General features: G+C 37.1%; 1 protein-coding gene across 1 annotated transcript in view; it reads right to left on the reverse strand.

Annotated features, from left to right (window-relative positions):
- Window positions 1-23,393, reverse strand: part of UBR3 (ubiquitin protein ligase E3 component n-recognin 3) — a 228,920-nt gene that overhangs the window by 152,890 nt on the left and 52,637 nt on the right. Inside the window, exons 5-7 of the mRNA XM_014592038.1 lie at window positions 21,065-21,208; window positions 19,642-19,691; window positions 6,771-6,837 (exon numbers count right to left, since the gene is read on the reverse strand). Of these exons, the coding sequence (XP_014447524.1) occupies window positions 6,771-6,837; window positions 19,642-19,691; window positions 21,065-21,208 (261 nt within the window). The remainder of the gene's footprint in view (window positions 1-6,770; window positions 6,838-19,641; window positions 19,692-21,064; window positions 21,209-23,393) is intronic.

Here is a 23,393-nt window from a genome sequence, read left to right on the forward strand (position 1 = left end):
ATGACTAGCTAGTATTCCCATGGGAAATAAATATTTAGTTCCTATATTTTAATATAAAATAGCTACTAGAAAAACAAGTTAATTATCCTTAAACATAAGCTGTTTATATAAAGCTCTACTGACATTCAAATAATTATGAGAACAATATTCATAGTAATTGATTTAAAACAATCATTTTAAGCCAAAATAAATACTTCTAATGACACAATGAAGTCCAAAGTTATCTAAATTTTAGAATTTTTTTTTTTGGGGGGAGAGGTTTTTGCTATAGGTGCACTTGCAGAAAGCCAGAGAAAGACAGAGAAACAGAAAACAAGAAATCACCTCCCACGGGGGATGGCCACACCACAATCCCTTCTCCTCCATTCTCCACTCAGGATCTTAGGTACACATGCAACACACCCGGCATGAGTTTAAAGCCACCGGGTCCAGGACTCGAACTGCAGTCAACTACATGGGAGTCCAGCAACATAACCATAATGCCAACTGCTGGTCCTTAAATTTTAGAATTTTTAATTTTGAGAAAAAAAGAAGAAATTACAGGCTTCAATAATTTATCTATTACTCGAGACCAGCAGATGGCATGGTGGTTAGGGGCTTTGAATTCCCACATGGCTGACTGTGATCCGAGTCCTGGACCCAACAGCTTGCTTTCTCACTTTCTCTCTCTCTTGCTCTCTCTCACTTTTGCTCTCTCACTAGTCAAACTCAAATAAATAAATAAATAAAGTTAAATAAAACAATAATTTATTACTTTAAAATTATCCTTCATAAATGAAATATCTAAGTTCACTACAGAAAATTACAATGCAATGCTTACTTTAAAAAATAGAAGTATTTACATTTTTCTGATAAGATTATACTAGAGAAAGTATAAAGAGTTTTAGATGTGCTTATATGCACTGGACTCAAGATGCCCTCTTCATGCACATTGGAAAGGAGAAATGGCTGATCCTTTTGAACATAGGTATTCAAAGTGGGTTCAAACTATCTACCAGGTCACCTCTGTCAAAGGACAAGTGCCACTTCTTGCAGGATATGCTGTCTTGCAAATCTCTGCATCCTTGCGACATTTAGTCTACAGAAAGTCTCAACAGGTATGTGATGATATTTTGAATACTTTATTTATCTTACTAATATTTTCTGATTTTTTTCCTACTGAAAACAAATCAGAAAATTCTTTTCATCTTCATCTGAGAAAAATAATCTTGAGCTATTACTTTGGGTCATCAGCTCATACAAGGCAATAGACAATGTAAATAGACTGGCTTATTGACAATGCTTCCATGGGGGGCTAGAGTTAAATGAGAGATTTGAGAAAAACAGTGTTACAAATACCAAAATACTCAGGTACAGACATAATTATCCCATAGTGTGAGGTATTTGGCAGGGTAATGTGTAGAATTTTTTCAATTAACCCTATCTAATTTCCAAATATTTCCATTTTTGAATAATGCATTCATACCACAATTCCTCAGAGTCTAAAAGAGCAAAAATAAGCTCAATATGTCATTGCTCTCTTGATTCTCCTGTAAAATATGCTGAACATACTAAAACTTGAATCAATTCTTATTAGATATAACTCTAATCCATTTTCTTCATTAATAACTAAAGAAGAAAATGGCACAAAAATTCCCATATATTCTAGAGATGTTATGATTTTAACTACACAGAGGCAAAAATATCTCTCAGTCCCCTAATTCCATTTCAGAGGTGTCATCAGTATAAACAATATGTAATAGGAGTTAACATATAAATATAATGATACATTTCTTTATTTGAAGTAGAGTAATTGCTTTTCAAATCTCAAAATTTTCTACTTGTAAAACAAAAATCTCTTCCTCCTGAAGCAGATCATCCACAAAACACAATCATGACTTAAAATCAGAAATAAACAAAGCTTTCCAAAGATGACATAAAATATACTCAAAGGCATATACTGACAGATTCAAAGCCAGAAAGCAATTTATTATTTTTGGGGGGGAGAGGTTTTTGCTACGGGGCACGTGCACTCACCAGAGAGACAGAGAGAGAGACAGAAAAGTGAGAAATCACTCCCCAGGGGGAATGGTGACACCGCAATCCCTTCTCCTCCCGGGATCTTGGGCAAGCACGTACACACACCCGGTATGAGTTTAAGCCACCGAGTCCGGGATTCAAATCATGGTCGACTACATGGGAGTCCAGCAACATAGCCATTCCGCTAACTGCTGGTCCCCAGAAAGCAATTTGGGGGTGGGGGGGCGGGGCAAGAAAATCAGGTAGCTGATACTTAACAATTGTAATAGTTACAAATTAGAAAATAGTCCATAACATGCTGCTGATCCTAATTTAATTCTCTCAAACCTAATTTAATTCTCTCAATTCGCTTGTCACAAGTATGACTGAAAAATCTAACAGACTACAAAAGAAAAAATTTATCATAGGTGTTTTTCAATGTATTTACAAAGCTGAACAAAAGTAGCACTGCTAATCAGAATTCCTAGTTATGACCCTGCAAGCTTGCAATAGACAAATGAAAAGCCTGAAGCTACCACTATTATTATTCATTGTCAAGCATTAAAATGAAAAATACAGTAACTTTGTTTTCAATCAATAAAACAGTTTGAATGCACCAGAAAAGCCATGGCTTCTGCTAAAACAAGAATAGGTACAGTTATGTAGAATTCAATATTTTTGTCATCAGACAGAAAAGAAACCCAGCAATACCTTCATTTTTCTTAAAATAAGTAATGTTAACTCTCAATATTTTAAACCACATATTATGCTTATGCACTTTTTACATCATTTATAGAAATGTGATTAGAAATCCTTCTATTAGGCCAGCCCATAGTGTGGTGGTTAAGGCACTGGATCCCACATAGTTAACTGTGAGGTGGGAGTCCTGGACCCAACACCTTAAAAAATATGCTGGACACGTGTGCGTGCATGCCCAAAACCACAAGAAGAGAATGGACGAAAGGGGATTACAGCATGGCCATCACCACTGGGGTACGATTTCTCATTTTCTCTCTGTCTCTCTATGACTCTTTCACAAATGTACATGCCCTATAGCAAAAAATAAATAAAATAAAATAAAATAAAATAAAGAGAAAATGAATGCTTCTGTTAGTTATATATAACTATTTACCTTTGAAATCTTGAAATACTTTATGCCAAATTGTTAAAAGAGCGTGATAAAAAAAAATCACTATGCAATGTTAATGCATTACTAAGGTAAGGCTCTAATTAGACAACAAAGTCCAAATTCTGCAACTCACTAGCTCAAGACTCTTGGCCATGTTTGTTAAAGCCTTCTAAGCCTCAGTTTCTATTTCTTTCTTTCACTTCTTTTTTTTTTTCTTTTTTTTTTTAAGATCTTCTATGGGGTGCATATACTTCCCAAAGAGAGGACACAGAGAGAGAGAGAAAGTAAGAAAGCACCCACCCCAGGGGGAATGGCCAAACTTCAATCTCTTCTCCTCTCAGGACTTTGGATATGCATACATGTGTTCCCAATGTGTTTTTCAAGCTACACAGTCCAAGACTTAATGGATTGTCCCACAGTTAGCTATGTGGGATCCAGCTCCTTAACCACCGCACCACCCCTTCTCCCCTAGATCTGTTTCTTCAACCTTAAATTTTAGGTTTTGAGAATAGGCAGTGATGCATTTTGCATAATACCTGACCTCTTGCCTATCAATACATATTTTATTTACTGCTCACTTTCAAACTAGTGAACAAAAATATCACAAAAATCAAACCATTCCTTAAACTTCAAATATCTTCAAAAGAGTCACCTTTTTTTTTTTTTCCTTGCCAGTGGGCATGTGCATTTGTAAGACAGACAGAGCAAAAACACATGTACTTCAGTGGTCACGCCACAATCCCTTTTCCTCCATTCTCTATCTCATCAGATTTTTCTACCTACAGGTATACAAAAGCTACCGTGTACTTTAGGTCACCAAGGCTCGAACTTGAAAGATAATTGGCCATCTGGGATCTGGCTCCCTTAACCACTATGCCATTGTTTGGCCCCAAAAGCAATAGTCACCTTTGAAAACACCTCGGGTTGTAATTCAAAAAGTCATTTCTTCCAGATGTGTATTTAAACCAAACCTGAAAACTGATCAAGTCTTTTATCTCTGTACTACTTCTTACTATCAAAGGAGAAAGAGAAGGCACCCAATCTAAATCTACACATGAAAAAAATTCAGGTATGAAAGAAATGAACTTCAAATTATGCATGTATAAAAATATCTTCAGCCAGAGTATGATCAGGCTGAAAGAAAACAATGACCTCTCACAGACTATTGGTTGTTGGAAAATCATGACCTATCTTTGCATAGAAAAATACGTCATGACTTTTCCAGCAACACAGTAATAAGTATTTTCTGGGCATTCCTAAAGCTTAAACATAAGTATGTGCGTAACAATCTACTGTAACTCAGAAATATCACAAGGACTCAGGTAAACACACAGACAACTCTGTTAAAGGCAAAGGGCAAGGCAACCATAAAGGTTTCTGATTTCCTTCAGACTAATGCTGAACCAGGCTAATGCTGATTTCCTTCAGGTTCCTTGCTGAACCAGGAAGAAGGGGAGCAGGTGCAGATGTGTGCAACCTGGGTCACAGGTCAAATTTCATACCATTTGCTAGCAGCCCACGAGTTATTCTGACAACTCAATAAATGTAGCTACATAAGTACTAAGAACAGACAGAGAAAAGGAGCCTGTAACTGCAAGTGCCTGCATGCCCCAGTTTGCCAGTCAGTCCTAAATATTCCATAAGACACATTTAATCGGCAGAAGTAAGAATTTTCTTTTTATCACAATAATGTTTGGGGCTGACCCCACAGCACAGTGGTTAATACTAACTAAATCAAACATGGTCAACTGCAGTTCTAATCCCAGCCCCAGCAGCTTGAAAAGCATGACAAGAAGGCATCAGCAGATGGTGTAATGATTACATCGCTAGACTCCCATGTAGTCAATTGCAGTCTGACTCAAACCTCATGCTGGGCGCCTGTGCGTGCATTCCCAAAATGTGCATTCCCGAAATCCCTAGAGGACAGCGGAGGAGAAGGGATTGCAATAGGGCCATCCCAAATGGGGGGTGATTTCTCGCTTTCTGTCTGTTTCTCCAACAAGCTTATGTGCCCTATAGCAAAAAATCTCTCAAAGGAAGGAAGGAAGGAAGGAAGGAAGGAAGGAAGGCAGGCAGGCAGGCAGGCAGGCAGACATGCCAAGCATATATCCATGCATTCCCAAAATCCAAACACAGGAGAGAAATGGAGGAGAAGGGATTGTGACATGACCATGCCCCATTAAGAAGGTGTTTTCTGTCACTCTCTATCACTGGCAAGAGCCTGTATCCTCTGGCAATAAAATAAATAACTTTAAAATGATTTTTGTTGTTGTTGGTGGTGTTATCAGGCGCATAAACTCACCAGAGAGAGACAGGAAGAGAAAGTGTGAAATCACCCTCCAAGGGGGATGGCCATTTTAAGCCCTGGAGACTCTTAACAGATAACACTAACTCAGAAAACCATGTTATGATTTAGAAATCCATAATAAAAATCCAAAGCACAGGCTTGCCAATGAATAATGAGTACTTTAGGAAAGCTTTCAATGAGAGTCAAGAAAAACAGAGGTTAAAAGCTTAGATTCTGGGATCTGCATTAAGGATCTACCTCTCATTAGCTATGAGCTCTAATGTATTAGGTCGTCAGGAAAGTCATGACAAATTTTTCTGTTTTTCTATGCAAAAATGCATCATGATTTTCCCAACAACACAATATCTTCATTCCCTCATTCATAAAGTGGTAATAATAATCAAAACTGCTTCATATGGTTACTTTGAGAATTAAATAAAACATGTCAAGTACTTAGCACTAAGTCTAGCACATACAAAAGGTTCAATAAATACTACTCTTTATTAGTACTAGTCTATTCCCTTGCTGTGGGCATAGTTACTTCCTCCTTTAAGTAAACAAGTATACATTCTGACTGAACAGTTCACATGTGTGAGGTACTACTGGTTCATTCTCAGTTATGTGTGTGACCCACCCTTTCCCTTTCACCCTCTCTCTTTTGCTCATCCTTAACTCCAGAAATTGCATATCCCAAATTATAAAAGGGTATAAACCAAAACTTTACACAAAAAACCTTCAATTCAAATCAAAGAATCAATGAAAAGGCCTACTTTGGGGGCGGAGGCATGGGCGGACTTAGGAGGGGAGGATCAAATATGATATTGCATACCATAATGATAAAAACAAATAAACAAAACCACAATTGTGGCTGGCTCCATGACCTGGTGGTTAAGGTAGCCAAATCCCAGACGGCCAACCACTCTGTCAGAGTCCTAAACCTGGCAGCTTAAGAAATAGGCCAGGTACATACGCATGTGTGCCCAAAATCCTGAAAGAAGAGAGAAATGGAGAAGGGATTGTGATATGACCATACCTCATGGGGGAATGCTTTTCCCCGGGGGGGGGGGGGGGAGTGCTTTCTCCTCTCCTTTTCTCTCCCTCTCTAACTAGAATACATGTCCTCTAGCAAAAACAGAAACAAAAACTAAAACAAAACATCACAATCATAAGGGTTTTATTTATCTTTGAGGTTCTTAACCACTCCCTTACAACACTTCTCCATCATTCAGTAAAGCTAATAAATAATGAATGCTCTCCTTTGAAACAGCTTTGATGATGATATGGCTGGTTAATTAAGTATCCTAAGTGATTAAGTCTTTTAGGGCATTTTATTCAAAAGAAAAGCAATATAAATACCTTTGGTGCCACTGCTTAATTTTACCCTCTTTCTTTTGCCCAGACCTTGACTCCCATCCTGATCCTCCTGAAGGAAAACAAAATTAGCATTACAGTCATATTCAAACATTTACACATTTTATACAAATATGAATGTGCTTATAAATTATGTTAAACATATATAACATTTATATACTATTTTTAAAAAGTAATTTATTTAATTGTATTCATCACGGTTATTTTTTAAATTTGACCAGAAAGAGACAGAGAGAGAAGAAAAGTGAGAAAGCAAGTCATCAGGCCCAGGACTCGAACCATGGTCAGTCATATGGGAGTCCAGCACCTTAACTGCCATGCCACCTGCCTGCCCTTGCAATATTTATACATATATTAATCAACATATATTATTACTTGTATCTGTTTGCTGTAATAAAATATCTTTTCATGCTTCTAATTTTAATTAAAATATATAGTGAGATGTCCTTAATACTAAAATACAAGAGCTCTTAAATATAGTCTGTGCTTCTAATGGGAGGCTTGTAAACACTCCAAAATGTCAAAATTAAAATTTTCCTAATCTTGGCCCAGTAGATGGCATGGTTAAGGCACTGGATCCCACTTGGTTGACTGCGTGGTTGGAGTTCCAGACACAGTGGCTTGAAAAACACACCAGGCACTTGTGCATGCAGGCCCAAAATTCCAAGAGGAGAATGGAGGAGAAGGGACTGTGATGTGGTCATCCCTACTGGGGAGTAATTTTTCACCTTCCCCTTCTGTCTCTGTCAAGCAAGTACATACACATTATAGCAAAAAACTAAAAACAAAACAAAAAACTCTCATAAATATAACATCAAATGCACAAAGCAGTCAAAAGGGGAAAAGAAAGGTTATCAAGAAAGTAGAAAAGGGAAAAGATCTAAAACAATACATCGTGTAAGGGCTTTGAAGAGTCTAAGATAAACAAAATGGGTTCAAGAAATCAAATTCTGAAAAAATAAGCACAACATATTAGAAGTTGGACTTGACAATTAAAAATTAATAATAAAGGATAACCCTGTAACCCAGTGAGTAAGAAGGTGGATCCCACATGGCTGACTGCAGTTTGAACCCAGATTCAGCAGCATGAGAAACACCCTGGGCCCATGTGTGTATGCCCATGTTTCTGACAGAAAGAATAAATGGAGGAAAGAGACTACAGTGTGACCATGCCCCACAGGGGGGAGAGGTTTCTGTATCTTACACACACACACACCCTCTAGTAATTAAAAATAATAATAGTAATAAACTAGAATATACTTAGGGGAAAAAAAAAGTCCATGAAGAAAATACAGGCATTTCTGTTCATATATGATACATGCCTTCCTCAAATACCTCACACTAAAAGTAACAAGGCTTATAGAGGAAAAAGGGTAAGAGGCAGACCACTCACAATCTATTTAAGTTTGTATCCAGAGAAGTAACAAAAGCAACAATGGAGAAATCATTTGTATGCCCAGGCAAAACGTCTTGTAAGGGGTGCTATGAGGCTGTCTCAGGGGATGTTAGCACTGCACAACAAAGAGTGGGAAAGCTAACCACTGAGAAAATGCAGAAGGAAGAGGAGTAGTCTGCCACTTATAAGACCAAGATGAAGCTAGGGGTGCACTTCTTGGGAGGGAGCCCTAAGTGTGAGTAGTCATTTCTAATTTCCTTAAAAGATTGCCAAAAGGGCTTCCGTTGTTTTTGCGGCAGACCCCAAGATATTCCTCACCATCTAACAGCTGTGATTCTATACAAATATCACAGTTCTCCTAAACCAGAGAATATGCATCAACTTCCATGTTATACTGACATCATCCCCTACTTTCCATGCGCATATGAGCCAACTGGCAATACAAAGACATCCCTGATAGGGTAATTGTGGCACAATCGGTCAAGCTAACATTGGAGTAGGTAGAAGGACAGGACTGTTCTGTAAATTCCCAGATACTTCCTCAGTTACAACTATCAAATCTCCAAAGCAGAAAAGTAGCCTCAGCTTCATGCCACAGCTCTACTTATGTAGCTTCCTTGCCCTATACATCATAGCCTTAACTTTGGGCTTCTCTACAGTCCTTTGTCCATCCTTAGGGCTATTTTCTGAGGATTTCCAGATCTACCACTTTACTCAATCATTCAGTAATTACTGAGCAACTCCAACATGCCCTCCTTGTCAATCACCGCATTTGCCAGGACTCTGTGTCCACCCATGAACAACACTCCCCTGTTCTACTGTCCTCATCTGCCCCTGGAGAAACTCACCAGAATAAAATCTAGATGCTTATAAGTCAGAAGACAGACACAAAATGTAAAACTATGCCATAGGACCCAGTAAGTTCAGAAGTTTGAGACTTCAGCAAATAGCCATTTATAAAATCGTTCTCCCATACCTGAGAAAAAAGGCAAACTTGGAAAAATATGCTACATCCCAGATTAGGATTACTTTATAATTTTGTATATAAATTTCCTACGAAAAAGGTGCACTAGATCAAGGAATAGTCCCAAAAATACGAAGTTCTATAAAGGTCTTAGCCTTGATTCTTAAAGGACAAGTGGAATTGGCCAAGTAAAGGAAGAGAAAATCATTCCAAAAAGGGAAGACAGCCTGAGCAAAGATACAAAGACAAAAGTTGAGACACATGAACCACCGAGTTGAGCTTGACACAACAGTATATATCAAACATGGCTAGGAAGAGAGATTATCTCCATCTGAATTAGTGGAAACATAGTTGAGTACTACAACTTTCCTGAATGGCAATTTTGCAAAATATATGTTCATCTTTGGAACAGAAATTATAAATCTGAAAAGTTATCCTAAAGAAATAATCAGTGGGCCAGCAGGTGGCATGGTGGTTGAGGCGCTGGACTCCCACATGTCCAATCATGGTTCCAGCCCTGGACCTTTCTCACTTTCTCTTTTTAGTGACTGCCTGTGCCAAATTTAAAATAATAATAACGATGATTATAAATAAAATTAAATAATTCTTTTTAAAAAGGAAAAGAAATCATCAGACAAGTGCATAGGGATTACATGCATAACTATTCATTACAACATAATTTGTAAGAGCAAAAAAATTACTTATAACAGAAGAGAATTAGGTAAATAAATCACAACACACCTGTTATCATATGAACAAAAACAATCCTAGTGCTCTATAGTCATTGTGAACAGATAAGATATCCAAAATTACTATTATACCTTAGTAAATAAATTTAAAAACATGGTATATAGAATGGCATAGAATGAGAAACTTTCTAAGTATTGAAAATATATGCAAATAAAATCTGTTAATATACTCCTTGACATATATGTTCAAAACAATCATTAGGAAAAAAGATAAGCTACAGAAGAGAATATATAGCATGAAACCACTAAAATATATATAAAATCAATTAGAATACTTCCAATGGATAGAATTATAGGTAATTATTAGGTTGTCAGGGAAAGTCATGACACATTTTTCTATGCAACATAGAAACCCAATATATACCTTTTGCTTAATATTTACTTTTTTTATCTATTTAATAACATGATTATACTTTCAAGTTATTAAATATTACTTTTAAATACAAGTCTGACTTTCAATCCCACCTGCAACAATCTGCTGAATATAATGAATAATGATAATGAATCTGAGTACCATATTTTTATTTTTAGAAAGAACAATACTTTTGGGACCAGCAGATGGCATAATGGTTACATTGCTGGACTCCCACACAGTCAACTGCAGGTCAAGTCCCAGATCCGGTGGCTTAAAACTCACACCAGGTGTGTGTTTGTGCATGGCTAAAATCCTAAGAAGAGAATGGAAGATAAGGGATTGTGGCATGGCCATCCACCCTGGGAGTGCTTACACACACACACACACACAATCTCCAGCAAGTGCACACACCATCTGGCAAATTTTTTAAAAAGGAAGAAAGTGAAAGTTAAAAGAGATATCATGTAGAAATAAAAATAAAAATCTTTCTAGAGGGAAAAATTGTTAAATGTGTAAAAGTAATAGTATTTACAATATTGAAAAGAACTTCCTAATAATTAAGATTTATCATACCAATGAATAAGTTACCTCACAAACTAGGTAAGCTCTCCACCACTGGAAGTGTTCACAACGCGGCTTACCAACTGTTTTTTTTTTTTTTTTTTTTTTTGATTTTTTTTCTTTTTTTTTTTTTTTTTTTTTGAGAGATTTTCGCTATAGGGCACGTGCGCTCTGACCAGACAGACAGAGAGAGACATAGAGACAGAAAGCAAGAAATCACCCCCCAGGGGGGATGGCCACGCCGCAATCCCTTCTCCTCCATTCTCCTCTCGGGATCTTGGGCACGCATGCACACGCGCCCAGCGTGAGTTTTAAAGCCACCGGTTCCTGGACGTGAACCGTGGTCGACTACGTGGGAGTCCAGCGACATAGCCATTACGCTAACTGCTGGTTCCTCCAACTGTTGAGATGTTGTAAAATCAACTCCTGTGCTGCAAAAGAGTACACCGCGTAGTTCTAAGGACTTTGGCACCAAAAGTATAAGTGACTCCCCATTCTACACTTCTATGATAACAAATTAAAATTAAACCTTATATCCCCTAAAGTTAAATTAGCTTTTTCTTTGACCTATTCACTTATGAAAAGCATCTCTGACTTTCAATTTCAATAATCTTACTTTTGCTACAAGTTTTGGCAAATTAGCTTTTACTATTCATTTGGATTCTTAAATAAAGGCACGAATATTCACTGCATATCTACACAGTAACTTATTTTATTTTGTTAAGTGATTATTTCTCATTTAGTAAGAGCATCCAGAAAAAAAAAAAGACTAGAAGCAAGCAAATTTAATAAACAACGGCTATCCCTGAATGGCAAGGTTAAAAATTGATGTTTCTTTTTTATAATTTCTATTTTTCAATTTTTCCACACATTCATATTGCCATAATTACACAGAAGAAAAGTTCTTCATAAAATTACTTCATTTGAATTAACAGCTAGCTATCTCTAGTCAGACATTAATGATCTGGTCACTGCACACAGATAAATGGATACTGTTTATGATAATAACCACAGTGAATACAAACTTTCCTTGAAAAGTTACCTTGATCTAAAAGATCCTACTCCCTCTCAGAAACTCTCTATATAGAAGCTCTTATACTATATAATACTGGAGATATTTATCTTTTGAACTGAATTCTGGTAGTCATAAATTGAAACAAAAAAGAGTAAGTATAAATTTTAAAATATGTTATGTTCTTATTTTTGGTTCCATACAATACAAACAACATGTTCTTATTTAATATGAGCTACACAAAAAAAGACTAAGAAGTAGTAGTATAAAGAATGTCGTGTGTATTAATAGCACTGCTGAGTACATAATGTTCTGCTGCTACTCTAGGGACAGCAGGGAAAAATAACAGACAACTTGTATGAATAAAATGAAACAGACTAATACATTCAAATAAAACTCTGAAAATAGAAGAAATCTTACTGCTATTATTGTTTCAAATCTGTTTCTTCATTTTTAAAATGGAGTGGTTGAATTAGATTACATCTACAGTCTCTTCCAATTCTGATTTCTAACTTAAAATATTTCTTAATTGTTACAATCCTCTTTCTGAAATAGTAATCGAGATATCACTACTCTTTTCTCCTTATCCTATCTTTCTTTATATACAATTTTTTAAACTACAAGAATAAAATCATGAAGTGTTTGTTTGCTTAATAATTCCAAGGGCCTATAAAGCAAGGGTGTAGAAATTCAAATTTCTTAATTGTATTTAACTCTTCACTCAATTCCAAATATAAATACTAAAATAAATATACCATTTGTTCCTACAAAAAACAATAATAAATTCAGCATGGCTTTGAAAGTCTTAGTGAAGGGGCCAGCAGATGGTACAGCAGCTATGTTGCTGCACTTCCAAATGGCTGACTACAGTGAGAGTCCTGGACCCAGTGGCTTGAAAATCACACCAGAGGTGTGCACATGCATGTCCCAGATCTGGGAGAATAGAGAAGGGCAACATGGCCATCCCCTCTGGGGGGTGATTCTTAACGTTCCTCCTCACTTGCTCGCTTGCTCTTTCTCTCATAAGCACATATGCCCTAAGGCAAAAAACTCTTAAAAAAAGTCTTAGCAAAATTATTAAATGGCATAAAACAGTCATTTGTTCAAAGACATCTGTATCTAGGTACTCTTTCTCATACTCTTTCCATCTATCTCCATCTATTCCCTCCTTATTCTACCTATTCCACTCTTCATTAAATTAAATTTTTTTTAATCTTTGGTTTTTGCTTTTGTTAAAAGGTGAATGCACTCACCAGGGAGAAACACAAAGACAGAAAGAGAGAAAATGAGAAATCAGCCCCCAGGGAGAAGGCCAAGCCACAATCCTCTCTCCTTCTAGTCTCCTTTCAGGATTTTAGGCATACATGCACACACACCTGGTGTGATTTTCAACCCAACAGGTCCAGAACTAAAATCACACAGGTAGCCATGTAGGATCCAGTGTCTGAACCTCCACACCACCTGTTGGCCCTTAAATGATTTTAAGTAAAATGAGGAGACTTTAAAATATTCATTAAAAAATAGAATTAAAGTACGAGTTTATTTTGGAAAAAAAAATTTGAGACCTATGCATTTTTATTTTAATTTCCTGGAGGGTGCATACATTCAACCAGAGAGACACAGAGAGAAGGAAACAGAGAAAGCATCCCTCAATGGGGCATGGTCTTGCCACATTCCCTTCTCCTTCATTTCTCCACCCTGTCAGGATTTCAGCCATACATGCACATGTGCCTGGAATGCTTTTTAAGCCACCATGGTCAGGACTCAAACTGTGTAGCCAACCATGTGAAATCCAGCTCCCTTAACCAGTAAGCCACAGAAGAGGTCCTGGAGTTTTTTTAATAATACACATTTTCCATGAATTTTTACATATAATTTTCTTGTATATGTCAAAATACGCTTTGAAAAGAATAAAAGTACAATACAATGTCATTAGTTTTTAAGTTGGAGAGTGGAAATTCATAGTTCTCTCTAAATAAATCACACTAAAATTCAATTATTACGTCATCAGAAAAGTCATGACACATTTTTGCATAGAATGCATGACTTTTTTTTAATAAAAAGAATTGTATTTACTTAGAAGCATTCAGAATGTCAACAAAACAGCTGCAACTTTTTTTTTTGCAATTACAGAGAGGTATTCAGTTAACAGAATAACAATTATTTTGTATAAGCTACATCAGAGACAACTGAAGATGAAGAAACTACCATCCCCATATATAACTAGTTTGTGCTGTGCCCGAACAAGAACCTGCTTTAAATTTCCATGCCAATTTACAACCCCCATACTGTACCAGGCAAGGTTAGTGGCTATTGAAAATACCACCAGGACAGGGCTATCTAAAGACACATTCGGTAGTGTGTTAACTATACAAAAAAAGACACTGTACACATGACTTTTCAGACAATTCAGAAATTTGCTTTTGGCTGATGCTATCTAGCCCCAAGTAAAAATGTTTTTTTCTATGTAGGCCACTGATCCTAATAAAATAATGTTTTTTATTACCATGATACTTTTCCATACTTTTTACTTTAAATATGTTTGTGACTTTTATCATCAGTAAGAAATACAACCTATTAAAATGTAAGATATATGCATATCCTATGACCTAGTAATTCCACATCTTATAGAACTATTTGCACATCTGTACAAAAGAAATGGAAGCACTGTATCTTTTAACAAAAATAGGAAATTAAGGGAACCAGCAGTTGGCGTAATGGCTATGTTGCTGGACTCCCACGTAGTCAACTGCAGTTCGAGTCCCGGACCCGGTGGCTTAAAAAAACTCACGCCGGGCATGTGTGCGTACGTGCCCAAGATCCCGAGAGAAGAATGAAGGAGAAGAGATTGCGGCATGACTATCCCCCCTGGGGGGTGATTTCTTGCTTTCTGTCTCTACGTCTCTCTCTGTCTCTCCAACAAGTGCACATGCCTTACAGAAAAAAATCTCTCTTTAAAAAAAAAATAGTTATGGGGCCGGCAGGTGGCATGGTGATTGAGGCACTGGACTCCCACATGGCCGACCAGGGTTTGAGTTCTGGATCTAGTGACTTGCTTTCTCACTTTCTCTTTCTCTCTATGTATGTCTCCCTCTGGTCAAATTAAAATAAATGGATGAATAAATAAAATAAATAATTCTTTAAAAAAAGAAACCAATTGAATAAACTGTAGTTCATTCACAAAGCAGAATACTTTACAGCACATGAAAACAACAGAGTATTGACAAAGATGAATTTACACTACATATTAAAAGTAAATAAAAACAAGTCACTAGGGGCTGGCAGGTGGTGTGGTGGTTAAGGGTGCTGGACTCCCACATGGCCAACTTGCAGTTCGAGTCTCAAACTTGGCGGCTTCCTTTCTCACTTCCCCTCTCTCTCTCTCTCTCTCTCTCTCTCTCTCTTTCTCTCTCTTTCTCTATCCTTCTCTAGTCAAATTTAAATAAATAAATAAAGTAAAATAAAAAAGAATTCTTTTTAAAAAATGGCAGGTCACTAAATAATGTAACTTTCTTTACTCTCACACACATACACACTTCTACAAACATTTACTTAGCTACATAGCACAGATCTCTCAAAGACACCATACTATTAACTGCAGATACCCAGGGGAGGGACTATCATTAAGAAGGGCAGAATAGACTTATTTTATCTAAACTGTCCAGTAAAATAACTACAATGTACTTGTATACTATACTACATTATGTTAGTAATCTTTAATTTTTAAAAAATAAGTTTGTCTTTAAACCATGTTTTAGTAAATTAGTTCCTCTAGAAAGATCACATTAATTCCTATAGTATGACTCACAACAGCTCAAAAAATTCAAATACTAGGATTGAAAACATATATCAAGAGTCAAATTGTGCCTGGTCCACAATAAATAGATACATCAGGAACCAGCAGTTAGCGTAATGGCTATGTCGCTGGACTCCCACGTAGTCGACCGCGGTTCGTGTCCCAGACCAGGTGGCTTAAAACTCACGCCGGGTGCATGTGCATGCATGCCCAAGATCCCGAGAGGAGAATGGAGGAGAAGGGATTGCGGCGTGGCCATCCCCCCTGGGGGGTGATTTCTCGCTTTCTGTCTCTATGTCTCTCTCTGTCTGTCTAGCGAGCGCACGCGCCCTACAGTGAAAATCTCTCCAAAAAGAAAAAAAAAAACACAATAGATAGATACATAGATGATAGATGGATACCTCAGAGGAGATAAAAAAATAAATATTATATATATTTTATACATATTTTATCTATTTTACCTATATTATATGTGTGTGTATCTCCTTTAATTATCTCTCTCTCTCTTTTTTTAATGCCCAAGGGCATATGAACTCACTAGAGAGAGAAGCAGAACAAAAGGGGGAAAGAGAAAGCAATCCCAAATGTAATATAATCACACTACAATTCTCTCTGCTCTATTTCTCCACTCAGTCAGGATTTGGGGCGTGCTCGCACACATGCCTGGTGTGTTTTTTAATCTACCAGGACCAGAATTACAACTACACAACTGCCCATGTGGGATCTGGCTCCCTTAACCAGCCACCAAGCCACCCTGCCCCCTTAATTCTAACATTAGAATTATCATCATTTCACAAGGAAATTGATGTTCAAAAGTTAAATAACTTGGCAAGAAGTATAAACATATTATCAGACAGGATGCAAACAAGTGTGCACTCTCAAGCTAAAGTTCTTTCCAATATAAGATTATGCCACCTTGCGGAGTAGATGAAGAATTCATCACATAGCAAAGACAAGCAAATGATGTTTTGCTCTTTCTGTCATCTTGATGCCTATTCCCAGCAGGAACAGGACTTCTCAAGGTGACAATGTCTGGAAGACTGTGGTCCAAGGTCATTTTGTTGGCTACAGCAGGATCTCAGGAACCAAAGTTGAAGATGTTTACCCAAGATGAAACGTAATTCCACTTGGGTAAGAGGTGTGCTTATGTGTACAAAGCAAAAACTAACAAAGTGACTCCTGGTGGCAAATCAAACAAAACCAGAGTAATCTGGGAAAAGGTTACGCATGCCCATGCAAACAGTGACATGGTTCGAGTCAAATTTCAAATCAACTACCCCACAAAGGCCACTGGACAAAGAATGCACGTAATACTGTCCCCTTCAAGGATTTAAAATAATGAAAAGTAAATAAATAAAAATGGATTCATGCTCTTATGTTAAAACAAAGGGGGGGGGTTGTTCTGTTTCTCCTAAAGAAAACCTAAGGAAGTCACCCCTTTAACTAAACAACTCTACTTCCAATTCTGAGGTTTTAAAATGCCTAAGTGATCACATTTTTATCCCATCAGGAAATGTGATAAATACATGAATTACACAAAGTATTTTTAAATAGAACAAAAGCTGAATTATAAATTATTATTTAGGGCCCGGTGGGTGGCATAGTGGTTAAGGGCGCTGGACTCTCCCACATGGCCGATCGTGGCTCGAGTCCCGGGCCTGGTGGCTTGCTGTCTCAGTTTCTCTCTCTCTCTCTCTCTCTCTCTCACTCACTCACTCACTCACTCTCTCTCTCTCTCTCTCTCTCTCTCTCTCTCTGGTCAAATTTTAAAAACAAACAAATAAAGTTAAATAAAATCATTCTTTAAAAAATATTTCTTAAATTATTAAAGGTCAGAGAGCCTAAATTACTTATAAATATGTAAGTTAAATACACATTACATGATTTTTTTTTACACACTGCATGTTCTAAATAAATCTTCTCAGCTATCATAAAAGCAGCATAGAACAGGGGCTAAAATAAAGTATTTTAAAATTGTCACTATCAAAAAGTATTTACCAGATCAGTCACTTTGGTCTAGTGGTTAAAGGAACCAGATCCCATGTGGCCAACCATGTGGTTCAAATCCCTGTCCTGGTGACTTGCAAAAGCACGCCAGGTGCTTCTGCATGCATACCTAAAATCCTGATGAAATTGAAAAATGAAAGAGAAGGGATTGTGGCATCACTATGCCCCATTGGGAAGATGCTTTCTCCTTCTCCCTATTATCTGTCTCTGTCTCTCTCTGTTGAGAGATCACATCATCAGGCAAAACAGGAAAAAATAAAATATTTACTATGCAGTCATAATGATTCACAATAATACTTAAGAAACAAATGATTACACAAAATATATTTTATACACAGAAGTTGTTGAAACAGACTCTACAAAGAATGAACACAACAGGGGCCAGCAGGTGGCATAGTGATTAAGGTGCTGGACTCCCACATGGTCGTAGTTCAAGTCTCAGACCTGGTGGCTTGCTTGCTCTCTCTCTCTTTCTGTTTCTCTCTGGTGAGTACACATGACTTACAAGTTAATAATAATTAATTTTTTTAAAAAAAGAATGAACACAAGAACCAGAAGGACCTAAAAAAAAAAGCAATGGGTAGTAAACCAAAAAGCTCCCAATTCCAATTCCTCTACCATAAAAATTTATTTTGTTGTTGTTGTTAGTTTTATGCTATGGGGCATGTGTGGTCACTAGAGACAGAAAGAAAGAAAGATGAAAGTGAGAAATCAGCCCCTGGGGGGACAACCAGGTCACAATCCTTTCACCTTCATTTTCCTCTCTAGACTTTGGGCATGCCCACGTTCATGCCCAGTGTTTTTTTCAAGCCACCAGGTCTGGGACTCAAACCAAGGAGTTGGCCGTGTAGGAACCAGGGTCTTAATCACCATGCCACCTGCTAGCCCTAGAAATTACACTTAAGTGGAATTTGAAAGCCATTCTTTCTCTCTCTCTCTCTCTCTCTCTCACACACACACACGTGTCCCACATTGTTGTAATATAGTCATGTACAATTAAATTCTCCATCAGAAATTTAAAAGCTAATTTAGAGAGTTCAGACTAAGACAAAAATGACTGTTACTTCTTTTGTAAACAGAAGAGAAAGTACCTGTGTTGTAGATTAGCTTTCTATATGTTCAGAAATCAAATTCAGGGGCTGGCAGGTGGCATGGTGGTTAGAGGTGCTGGACTCCCACATGGCCTACCATGGTTTGAGTCCCGGACCCGGTGGCTTGCTTTCTCACTTTTCTCTCTCTTGTGTATGCACTCTCTCACTCTCTCACTCTGTCCCTCTCTGGTCAAATAAAATAAATAAATAAAGGTAAATAAAATAATTTTTTTAAACATTAAAAAAAGAAATCAAAATTAATTCATGAAAATAAACTAGAACTGTCACCAAGTTTGTCAGATGTATAATATTATAGACATGCTAAAATAACATGAAGATTCAACCTTCCATATGAACACAAATATAAAACCATAGATTTTGATTGTTCTAAATCAAGTCAAGATGTTTAAATTATTTTAACAAAGCATTCTGTATAATCACCAATTAACTTCATTATGCAATACTCTTTTCAAGTTTCTATTGGCAATAAATACAAGGCTCTCACCCTGCCTGATTGGTTTTACCCATAAATGAACCCACATATCCATTAATACTATACTCCACTCTTCCCAGAGCTCACCTTCACAGGTCATTCCACCTCCCCGCAAAATGCTCTTTAAACAGAATAAGCAGTTTAAAAACACACATCTATCATCAATTATCTACTTCTTTGACATACGAAGAATTAGCATTCTTATTCCCACCATTCCACTCCGCTAGCTTCGAAATAATTATGATTTTAGTTAAAATGATAATGCTTACATATTTTTGAAAGTTCAATCTAAATATTGGCACCTTTTTTCCACTTTTCATCATACCATTATTATTCTTAGAAGTAACTCTTTAAAGTTAAAAAGAAAAACAAAAGCACAAAATGTTTAAATGTTTAATTCTATTTTTAAACAGTTTAAACTTTAATTCTCACCTCATCTGAAGAATCTACTTGTTCCAATGTTCCTGTTGCACCTGCAAAACCTTTACAGAAGAGAAAAAAAAGTGGCCCTTTACAGTTGTTATATATTACTTTACTTTAAAATTATTATGAGACATAAATATATCAGGAAGCTAAGTTTTGTTATTTTTGGACACCTCATTCTAACAGTTATTTTGGCAAAGTTGAACATTTATCTTGAATAAATTTGGAACTAAGAAGTTAATACTTCAGGGTCAGCCACTGGACTAGTGGTTAAAGGGGCTAGATCCCATGTGGCCAAGTATGTGGTTCAAGTCCTGCACTTGGTAAACAGGCAAGGGGAGGGCGTGTGTGTGCGTGTGTGTGTGTGTGTGTGTGTGTGTGTGTGTGTGTTAGAGTGTTCATCCGTCTGTCCAAAACCCTGAATGGGAAATGGAGAAGAGATTGTGGTATGGTCATCTCCCCTGGGAGGCGCTTTTTCACTTTCCCTCTTTCTCCCTCTCTCTCTGTCACTCTGTCTCTCTCCAGCAAGCACACACGCCCTATAACAATATTTTTTAAATTTTTTAAAAAGTTGGGGCCAGCAGGTAGTGTGGTGGTCAAAGGCACTGGACTCACACATGACTGACTGTGGTTTGAGTCCGGGACCCAGCGACTTGCTTTCTCAATTTCTCTCTCCCTAACTCTGTCCCTCTATAGTCAAATTAATTAATTAAATGAATGAATGAATGAACAAATGAGTGAATAAATAAATAAATAAATTTTTAAAAAATGAAGTTGAAGGCCAGCACGTCACATAGTGGTTGAGGCACTAGATTCTCATGTGGTTGACCGCAACTTGAGTCCCAGATCCAGAGGACTGAAACTTACTTGAGGTATGTGTGCATACGTGCCCAAAATCCTGAGAGGAGAACACAGAAAAAGAGACTGCAGCATGGCCATTTCCCTGGGGGTGTGTGGGGGGGTGATTTCTCACTTTCTGTCTCTCTGTCTCCTCAAGAAGTGCATGTGCCCTATAGCGTTTCCCCACCTCCCCAGAACAGTTGATACCTCAATAGGAAATCTCCAGAGAAAAAACAGATTTAATCATTAAATTGGTATTTCATTAGAACTTGTTTTTAAATCATGATTTACTAATATAAGGTTAGGAATGTTCTTGAGTAGCAACTGCTACATTTCTCATTATTAAGAATTAGAACCTTAATAAACTAGCCAAATTACACACATATATTATGTATATATATTTACATATATAATGTATTCTCTTCTCTAGCCAATCTACTCTTTCTTGCCTTTTTTATTACTTTTACTGTTTTTCTTACAAAGAATTACATTGTTTTAGCTCAAAATAAGTTTCTCAATAATGAGGACAACTTGAGAGGTTTTTTGTTTTAATAAAGAAAAGCTACTGTTCAAATCTGGTATTCAGACAAACCTTGAACTGCCAGAGTGCTAGTACCAGCAGACGGTTCTTGCATACCATACACAAGTTTATCCTCAGGGTATGTAAGTCCAGAGCTCTTCAAAGCTATAAGGTACTTTTCATGACTTTTCTTTGCACAAGAATTTTCTCCAAGACCTAATATTTAAAACAAATTTAAAGTCAGAAGAAAGTATGGATTTAAAATCTAAGACATCTCATACATCAATATATATATGTAAATAAAATAGTTAAATAGTCTACAATAGGTAAAACCCCAAAATAGATAAAATAGCTTCAAATAACATTACTGTGTTTATGTTTGGTATTAACAATTGCAGAATTCAGAGTATGTTTCTAATAGAGAAATCTACTAAGTAGTTGAGCCCTTAATACAAGTAATATATATGTACATACAAACACACACATACATATGCATCATACAAGATGCAAAGATTAGTAAGTTATGGTCCTAGCCTTCCAGAAACTTGAAGTGATAAAAGAAGGCAGGTAGGGTAACATGGTAAATGACAACTGTGTAGCAGAGTTCACCATTTGGTTTGACAATCTGTGCTCTTATCAAGCATTTAGACTTAATCCAAAGCAGAGAACTTAGAAAAAGCTTTATGGAGGAAATAATGCCTGAGTAGAATTTTCAAATATTTCAAATGGAATTATTTTTAATTTCTGTTTTACCAAGCTTGTTATTATCATATTTAAGTAACTAAATGTATAATTTCTACAGAAATATCAGTTAGGACTAATTTATTCCCCAAATACTGAGTAATTTAAGATCTATAATTAGCCACTCCTAGAACTTCCATTTTAGCATTTCATTAATTATTGCCAATTTTGTTTTGTTTAGTTTTTAATATATTCTGGAGGACTAACCCATTTGAAAGTAGAGCAGTAACAGCAAATAGCTGACACTACATATCAGCAGGCTGCAGTAGGAAGTCCAGGTTTGATTCTCAGCCACCTTAAAACTGGGAGCAGTGACATGCACCTGTAGTCCCAACTACCCAGGAGACTGGGAAGAAGAATCACTACATAGTTAAGATTCTGTTTTGGGGCCGGTAGGTGGCGTGGTGCTTAAGGCAGCTGGATTCCCACATAGCTAACCATGGTTCAAGTCCTGGGGACCTGGCAGCTTGCCTTCTCACTTTCCTTCTCTCTCTCTCTCTGGTCGATTTTATTTTATTAATATTATTATTACTATTATTTTGGAGAGGTTTTTCGCTATAGAGTGTGTGCACTCACCAGGCAGACAGACAGACAGAAAGACAGGGAAACAGCGAGAAATCACCCCCCAGGGGGGATGGTCACACCGCAATCCCTTCTTCTCCATTCTCCTCTCGGGATCTTGGGCATGCACGCACACGCGCCCGGCGTGAGTTTTAAGCCACCAGGTCCAGGACGCAAACCACCGTGGACTACGTGGGAGTTCAGCGACATAGCCAATACGCTAACTGCTGGTTCCCTCTCTGGTCGATTGTTTTTTTAAATAAAATAATAAAAATGAATTTAAAAAATTTTAATAAGGTTCTGTCTTGCCATACACACATAAACACTTGTATATATGTACATATGTGTATATACACATACAAATATTATGTGTATGTATTCATATTGTATACCTCTATTATATATGTATAATGGAAGATGGAATAGTAGTAAAAGGAAAATAGACTGATAATTGAGAGGTTTTTTTTTTTCTTTTGGAGAGGTTTTTCACTATAGGGCATGTGTGCTCACCAGAAAGAAAGAGAGAGACAGGGGAGATGGCCACACCGCAATCCCTTCTCCTCCATTCTCCTCTCAGGATCTTGGGCACACATGCACATGCACCCCGCGTGAGTTTCAGCCACTGGGTCCAGGACTCAAACTGCAGTCAAGTACATGGGAGTCCAGTGGCATAGCCATTACACCAACTGCTGGTCCCAGAAAAGACTTATATCTTAAATTAAGCTCTTAGGCCGTCCTGTAGCCTAGTGGTTAAAGTAGCTGGATCCCACATAGCCAACCAAACAGTTCAAGTCTCAGCACCAGCAGCTTAAAAAACATACAAGGCACACATTTATGGAAGCCCCAAATCCCAACAGGATGGAAGGATAGAGGAGAAAGAATTGCAGCATGACCACATCCCACTAGGAGTGCTTTCTCTCTCTCTCCCTCTCTTCCCATTTTCTCTCCCTTTCTCTCTCTCCAGCAAACACATGTGCCTCCTGGCAATTAAAAAATAGCACACGCGCATATCTGTTATCACTTTTAATCTTAAAATATTTCCATGACTTTTCACTATATTACAATAAGATAAAATTTTATCCAGCCTATAAGAACCCAC

The sequence above is a fragment of the Tupaia chinensis genome, unplaced genomic scaffold, assembly GCF_000334495.1.
Source record: "Tupaia chinensis unplaced genomic scaffold, TupChi_1.0 Scaffold000056_1, whole genome shotgun sequence".
In the NCBI taxonomy this organism is placed as follows: Eukaryota; Metazoa; Chordata; class Mammalia; order Scandentia; family Tupaiidae; genus Tupaia; species Tupaia belangeri.